This window comes from Sturnus vulgaris, chromosome 7 (assembly GCF_052056855.1).
Source record: "Sturnus vulgaris isolate bStuVul1 chromosome 7, bStuVul1.hap1, whole genome shotgun sequence".
NCBI lineage: Eukaryota > Metazoa > Chordata > Aves > Passeriformes > Sturnidae > Sturnus > Sturnus vulgaris.
In genome coordinates, this window is record NC_142249.1 from 41,736,494 (window position 1) to 41,744,907 (window position 8,414).

General features: G+C 40.9%; 1 protein-coding gene across 9 annotated transcripts in view; it reads right to left on the reverse strand.

The window, feature by feature from the left end:
* Window positions 1-8,414, reverse strand: part of WDSUB1 (WD repeat, sterile alpha motif and U-box domain containing 1) — a 29,076-nt gene that overhangs the window by 20,024 nt on the left and 638 nt on the right. For 2 of the 9 annotated variants that reach the window (XM_088168505.1, XM_088168499.1), the window contains exons 2-4: window positions 5,842-6,214; window positions 3,525-3,709; window positions 606-698 (exon numbers count right to left, since the gene is read on the reverse strand). In XM_088168505.1, the coding sequence (XP_088024631.1) occupies window positions 606-698; window positions 3,525-3,709; window positions 5,842-6,214 (651 nt within the window). The other 7 variants (XM_088168501.1, XM_088168502.1, XM_088168503.1 and 4 more) reach the window with 7 other exon arrangements.

Consider the following 8,414-nt stretch of genomic DNA (forward strand, 5'->3'; position numbering starts at 1 on the left):
TGTGACATACTGTTCACAAAAAAGGGGATAAAAAGATCACAGAGACAACTTCCCTTTTAATATCTCCAACTTTCTCACTTTGTAGTCTTAGCATGTCTCACAAAGTTTTAGATAATTAAATGTGTATCTGGACACAATATTAATCCTTACATACTTTTACATAAAAGGGATTACAAAAAAGTACTCACTGAAGATATTTTTGGCAATTTACCTAGTCTCTACATGGTTGTTTTTGCAGGAGCCAACATCCTTTTCTCCAGCTCTTATTCAAGGCACAGGATACACTGAAACATGAAAACAAACCTCTCCCTGGCCAGGCAGATTAAGAGGTTTCAACCTATCAACCTGTTGAAAGGCCACAGTAGAATTTTTTAAAATCTTTACTTTCAATACTTGTTAATAAATAGATTGCTGAATAAAAACTACATGGTGCAGTATCACCAAATGCTGAATGCCTTAGCTGTTCTCCAGCTAATAATTCAAAGAAATCTTTCCACTTGCGGTTAGTTTGGCTGTGAATCCAGTAGTATAAATTTGATTTTTGATTTAAATTGTCACTGAAGACCTAAGACATTGGTATATTCACAAAACATTTCCATACAAACCTAAGAAATCTGCAAACAAAATAAGCCACAGTTTGGTCTGATTATCGTGTCCACAGGAAGCCATCTGGAAGTATGTGAATCCATTTTCACTATCTGATAAAATATATAAATGGGAGTCAGAAACATTGAAAATAACAGCAGATCAGTAAACTACATCAGCATAAAAATCTATCAGAAGTTCTAAAACAGTTTGAACATAAGAAATAGGTGTAGTTATACTCTTTCCTGAATAAGTAGATAAAGACAAGAGCTGTGCTCAGGTTTTAAGTTTCTTTGATGGGAAATGTTTGATTCCTCTAAATATACCACTGGAGTATTTTAATCTAAATTATATGGTTATAGTCATTTTTTCTACAGTTCTGTAATTCTCAAAATTAACCATACACACATGTACAAAATTTGAAAGTATCTGACAGAGAATTTCCATATTTTTACACATTCAACTTTTCATTTTTATAAACTCACATTTCATGACTGCAGTTCAGCCAAACACTCAGTAAATACTGCATTAAGTGTGAAATACAACAATGATAAGTTTTATAGCTTTCCCCTCTTGATTCAGTGGCTATGAACATTTCTGAATGATCATGTTCCATGAGTGGACTGTTAGATGCATAAGGAAGTGGTTGGATGGTTACAACCTGAGGGCAGTGGTCAACGACCCAGAGTCCCAATGGACCAGCAGTGTCCCTCAGGATTCTCTATTGGGATCAATGCTATTTAATATCTTCATTAAGATACTTAATAGGGAGCAAGAAGGGATCAAGCACACCCTCAGCAAATTTGCAGATGACACCAAGCTGAGTGGTGCAGTGACACACCAGAAGGACAAGGATCTGGGAGGACCCCAGAGGGACCCAGACAAGCTCAAGCGCTGGCCCAAGGGAACCTTGGGTGCTGGTGCAGCAACTGGATTGGGGCAAGACCCAGTAACAATCCAGGCTGGGGGGTGAACAGCTGGGGAGTAGCCTTGCCAAGAAGGACTTGGGGGTGTTGGTGGGTGAGAGGCTGTGAACATTGCACCCCTTGCTAGCCTCAGCATCACCTTGGCCTTCCCAATCAGAATTCATTTCCATACTTCTCCCAAGCTATGGGTCTTTGTTCCCACTGCCTGTGCATTTGCTTCTTGCCTTTTAGTTTGACCAGCAGTTCCTGACTCAGCCATGCCAGTCTCTTGCCTTCCTTGGCCAGTTTGTGGCTCCCAGGCACCACTGACTCTTGCACTCAGTAGAAGACTTTCCTAAAGATCTGCCAACTCTGCTCTGTTCCCTTGTCCCTGAGGGCAGTCCCCCAGGGGATCCCACTGACAACCTCCCTGAAAAGCTGGAAGTCTGCTTTCCTAAAGTTCAGGAGCCTGCCTCCATTCCTTACCTGACCTATACTCCTTAAGGTGGCAAACTCCACCACAACTGCTCTAGATTCCATGAGCTCATAGGCAACTGTGACTGAATCCACTGCAAAGGCAGAAGAACCACCTGTTACAGCCTAAAGCACAAAGAACCTATCAGACACTGGATCAAAACTTGCTCTGAATTAAGCAGGTAAAGAGAGTCTCAATATAAAAGTATCTCTAATTGTACTGGATAAGCACTACTTGTATGCATTTCATAATGTGCCAAATCTGCCAAAAATCCCAGAAGGTTCAACCATTGATGATTAAACAGCAACATACAAAAGGAAATATGTTGACTTCCAACAATATACGGATTAAAAAATCAATAATTATCATAAATCGGCCAGAACAAATCCAGAGTGTAGGAAATACCTATTTTGTTGCCTTTGTTTCACTTTATCTTGGCAGAAAGCTGTAATTTTTAAACCAAGAGAATAATCTCAGTATGAAATGGAGTGGGGGAAATTACACTCTGTTTCAGCTGCAACACATTTTTTTTCCCTCAGATGCAACTCTTAGTTCACAATGGAGTTTTTGTGCAGTATTTTCACCAAGAAAGATGCTATACCTTTCAGTGGACACACATTTGTTTGATTTGGTATTGTCAATCACTAATTCTCTGTTCTGAAGTGCATGTTTGCATCCGTCTTCCTCAGCTTCCTGCTGCTTCTGTCCTGCTTTCTTCCCCACTGCTTCTCTCCTGTTTTCTCCCTGCTCTGCACCACCTTCTTAGACAGGGTGGTATACAGCCAGCAGTACTCACTGCTGGGTTCAGCACTTGAAGATGCAAGTGGCTGCTCAGTTATAACTTTTGGGGCCTTGAAAGGGCAGCTTGTGTATTCTGAATACAAAAGCCTAAATATGTTGATGAAGATCACTTTGTCTCAATAATAGACCTGGAAAGCACGAAAGTATACACACAAGGTTGTTAATTCAAGTTGCTGCAGTACTTCCAAAAGCTGACCATGAGGCTTCTTCCCATCTTCCTAACCTCCATTAGAAGCAAATGACTACGTGGTCAAATGCTAAAACAACTCTAAGATTTTTGAACATCTTAGTGGAACACAGGAGATTATTGGCTCATTACTTCCCCAAATTCCTCCAATTGAGAAAGTCTGGCACAGGAAAATAGCCTATCTGTTCTTATTGTACAGATCAAGCATTTAGCTTATTAAGTTTACAGCTCTGTGCATTGTTTTAATTCAGTCCTGCTCCTTGGGAACCAAAGTATGAAAGAGTCAAGTGGGAATGGTAATCAAGCACTGCATCTTCTAAAACCCTTGTCTGTTGCAGGGTAATTAGCTACCCAAGGTTATCACCTTGTTTGTTGATCTCGTACATTCCTTGCCACCAACGTGACCACAACATTTACTTAAGAATATTCCAAATATTCTAAAACATCTGCTCTTCACAAGGTCATTTGTATCTTCAGCACCAATGGCAAAAAGAATATGAATACAAGAGCTAGGGAGAAATAAAGTATCTCTTTTTAAAAATATTCCTCCCCGATGAGTTGAATAACTAACCAGATACTGGATGTGAAGAAATATCACAGCAGGTAACGCCAAGATCATGTGCTTTTTCATTATACAGGCATCTCATTTTATCATCCCAAATGGTTAAATCACCACTTGATGATCCAGTGACAAAGAAACTTCCATTGGGAGAAAATGCACAAGCCATCAAAGAACCACCTTTAACTTTCCCAGATCTGAAAAGCAAGAGTACACAGGATTTGAATTCAGAGTAGGTAAAGTTCTACAAAGTGACCTCTCAAATGCAATCTGATGCAATAAGCCAAACTCTTTTAAGGTCTGCACTTTGGAACTAGATAACAAAAGAAACTCAAACCAAGTATGAAAAGAGAGCAAAATAAGCTGTGCAGCAGGGACCAGACCTGCTCTTTGACAACAGTCAATTATAAGAGCTGAGTAGATAAGGAGCAAATATTATGTAATTTTATTATATATTTATATCTATATATTTAGTCAAGTAACAAAACAGTGTCAAGTAACTAAACAAAAAAATGTTTTTTTCATTTTCAGCATCAACACAATCAACTGTTTCAAAAGAAACAGAGGAGCACAGATTGACATTAGATGGTTAACTAACTTCCTCTGACATAATTTTTAAGTACCTTGATGATTTCTATGTGATACTGATTTCAACTTTTAAAAACAGCACATGTGCATTTTTCTATCTGCAATTACAAACAACAATAAAAAAATTAATCAGCTGAAAATACACACACACATAGACATCCCAAAATAGATATAAAGTTAAGTTGACTACTGCTAGCCTATTAACACTCTGAAATTAACTTTCAGTAGTTGATGGGGACAGGATGGGAATGTTCAATTTTTTTCTTATTTCTCTGCAATGAAAACACCAAAGCAGAATAGTTCTGGCTTGTAATAACAATATAGTTTCTACGTAGTCATTATACATGCACCATTCAACTAGAAGAAAATTAGGATGTAAGTCTAAAACATGCATCACTGCATGTATTAAGAGCATACAATTGTAAGAAATGTTGTTTTCATATTTCTGGGTTTTTCCCTTCAGCAACAAGCATTCTGAATAAAAAAATATAATCTCTTCACTAGTAATGTCTCAAAACAGATAAACCCTCAGATTTCAGAATACCAATGACTGAATTTTCCAATTTTTCTTAAACATAAAACTAGGTAAAAATAGGTTATCTTTACTGTCTGAAAACAAAACCACCATTCCAGTGTTCCTTTATGTATTACAAAAAACGTGGTGGCAAAAATCTATAAGAATTCTGTTTATGAACAAATTTCCAGATTTACACAATTCCAAGTAACTATAATCAATCATTTTGAAAGACTGCACAATTCCCATGTAAATCACTGCTGTGGAAGACAAAGAGGCCACAAAAGGAGGGACATGCTTGACAGGAGACTACCAACATCAAACAATTCTGTCTTTCAGAAACAGCTGCTTCCTCAATCTGGACTGAAACATCAGTTCACTCAAATTCTTAACTACTTTTCTAACTTTAGGATAATTTAGTTGTGTAATAGGGCCCTAAAAATCTATATAATATCTTGCCCAAGTACAGATTACAAATGGCCTGAAGAATGCACTGAAAGATATAGAGGAGGACTCTGAAAACAGTGCTAAGGTTCATGCCTTTAATTGTGCCACACCTATAAATATCTGCAAGAAACACCAGTAAGGCTCATCTACTTTGTTTCAAATGTTTCTTGGAAACCTATGTGAAATTTTGACTGTCATGCTTAACTTATTTAGCACCAATACTTCTTTCTGGCACTTCATGTCTTAAAATGTACAGTTTCAGGACAGGTCCATAGTTTTCCAACTCTGATTGCTGGATTATCAGCAAGCTTCTAAGACTTTCCTGGACTCCACATGCCTGGTAATTAAACATTCAATTTATACTACTATGTGTAATGCAATATAAAGCACACAGTATGGTCAGGCTGCACTGTGTATTATTATGTATCATAGTTTGTTGACCCACTGTTTAGAAAACAGATGCACACAATCTGCAATGCATTCTGACCTCACGTAAAATCAATGAAATGAACTTTAAAAAAATCAGGATTTAGATGCAAGATAACTTTATAAAAATTAAAGCTTCTTGCGTTCACGTTGTTTAACTTAAAAAACTAAAAAGTACTCAGAACTTTTCCCTCTCCTGTTGATAAATCTTTCGGTCATCTAAATCCTATGCCCGTTTCTTTGTGATACCCATCAGTGGTGTAAGTCTGCAATATCCTGCTTACAGCACAGCATACTACTTGAGCTACAGTCACTTCAAAAGGAAGTTTTTGTCCAAAACTATTTGGCACTCACCGGTACAGCTTCAAGGACTGCACGTTCCAGAGCACCACGCTGCCATCCGCCGCCCCTGCCAGCAGGCAGGAGGCGTCGGGGGAGAAGCGGCAGACCCTGACGGGGCTGGCGCCGGGCTGCGGCAGCACGGCCAGCCTGCGGCCGTCGCGGGGGTCCCAGAGCACGACGGTGCCGTCCGTGGAGCACGAGGCCAGCACGCGTCCCGACGGCGAGAAGCAGCAGCAGTGCACGGCGTACGCGTGACCTTCCAGCGGCGAGTACGGCAGCTCCGCGAAGTCGCTCAAAGAATAAACACGGATTGTTTTGTCCAAGGAACAAGTAGCCAAGCACGACGATGAGAAGGCGCAGTAGTTGACATCATCACTATGATCCGCTAAAGTGTGAATTAATGTCGCCATTTAAGAAAAATAAAAATCTGAAAAGGAGTTTAACAGTTAGACTTAATTTTCCTATTTCATAAATGAAACATACTACCTCTGCAAGACAAATTCTGAAAAAAAAAAAAAAAAAACCTCATTTGCAAAGGCAAGTTTTTCACTTAGCATTGTGTAGGCACAAAACCACAGACAAGTTTGTGTTGGAAGGGACCTTAAAGCCCATCCAGTTTCATCTCCTGCCATGATCAAGGACACCTTCCACTATCCCAGCTTGCTCCAAGCCCCATGCAGCCTGGCCTTGAATGCTTCCAGGGATGGGGCAGTCACAGCTTCTCTGGGCACCCTGACAGCCCAAGAATTTCTTCCTAACCTCTAATCTAAACCTACTCTCAGTTTAAATCCATCCCCCTTTCTATCACTGCACTCCCTTGTAAAAAGACTTTCTCCAGCCTTTTGTGCTGAAGCACTTACCAGTAAAGACCAAGACAAAAAAGTAATTTAGTACCTCAGCTTTCTGCATGTCTTAGGTAACCAGGTCTCTTGTCTCCTTCCAGAGAGGGCCCACATTTTTCCTAATCTTCCTTTCATCACCAGCATACCTAGAGAAACTTTTCTCGTTGCTCCTGACATCCCTGGCTGGATTTAATTCCATCAGGAATTTAGCTTTCCCAGCTTAATCCCCGACTGCTTGAACAATCTCCCTGAATTCCTCCCTGGCTACCTGCCCTTGCTTGCATCCTCTTCCTTTTTTGACTTTGTCTTTCTGCTTACTTTGACAGACAGCAACAGTATTGACGGCAAAACATCGGCGCAATACCACACACTTGTGTTGCCAAGGTTTGGCCAGACTGACTAAAGCATTTAAGTCAAAACATGAATATTAATCAGGTGATCAGATTTGGAACCTCTCCAGAAATTGCGCCTGCTGTTACACAGAACAACAAAAGGCAATGTGAACTTCACGCGCGTTTTCCCAGGACTCAAAACTGCTGGAACCAGATTAAATTGTATCAGACAAGTGATTTACACTGCTGAGGTCCACGAAATCCCCGAAGATGTATACTCCAACCACTTATTCCTCATGCTGCACATCACTGACTAGTTTCCTGAGAATAAGGAAGCACAGAGCCAATATAAAGTGCCCACAACTCTTATAAGCTGCTTATAATGAAAAAAAAGTAGTATTATTTATATTGCGTTAACTTAAATAATAGTCTGCTGTTTTAAGTAAGTGCTTCATTCTGAATAATAACTTCAGTGCTGACGCATCTGTGAACAAAACCATATATACTCACTTTTTTTTTTTACATAGAAATATACACACTCATATGTTTGTATGTATATGGACATACAAGTATGTATAACCGTATGCACACATGCAGAGGTATGTACGTATACACACAGACACAAAGGTGCATATGTAAGGGCAAAATACTTATTCTCTTCAGACAGTGTATGGCACACCGATTTAGTTACAGACCAGATCATTGAACGCTACCTGCTTTAGCTTCAGGATGCTCAGGTTTTTTATACTCTCTTTAAAACCATTAAACAGATGAAGTAGTATCAATAACATAGCTGCAGAAAGAAAATAAACATACATTATTCAACTACGAGAAACCGAAGAGTCAAACAAAGCTTGACATCTGGAAAGATGAGCTGAAAAAGGGACTTTGATCTCACTGTCAGAAGACTTTCAGGAGCTCACTGCAGGAAAGAAAACCTAAAAACAAGAGGTTTCAGTATGAATAAATCGACTGAGGGAGAGAAGAGCAGCGGGAGCTTTCGTCACCAGAGAGTTGTTCAGCACCGCAGCATCATCTCCTCTGGCAATCACGTATTTTTTCTCATAATCCAAAAACCAGCAGCACCTGCCCACAGAAAGAGCTACAGCAATTCTCGACACGGCTGGCAGCCCCTTCCCTATTGCTTTTTCCCGCAGCCTAGCCCCACCCAACCCAGCGCGCCGGCGGCGAGGCGGGGACGCGCTCGGAAGGCCGGCGCGGTGACCCCGAGCTCGAGTGGCAGGTGTCGGGTAAACAACAGCGTGCCCCGGCTGCGCGGGGGTTCCCGCGGCCGCCCGCCCTGGCCGTGAGGGGATCCCGCCCGCACCTTCCGCCTTCCGCCCACAGCGCCTCCTACCTCGGCCACCCCGCACGGCCCACGGAGCTGCGCACGCGCGGTGGTCCCCGTCCA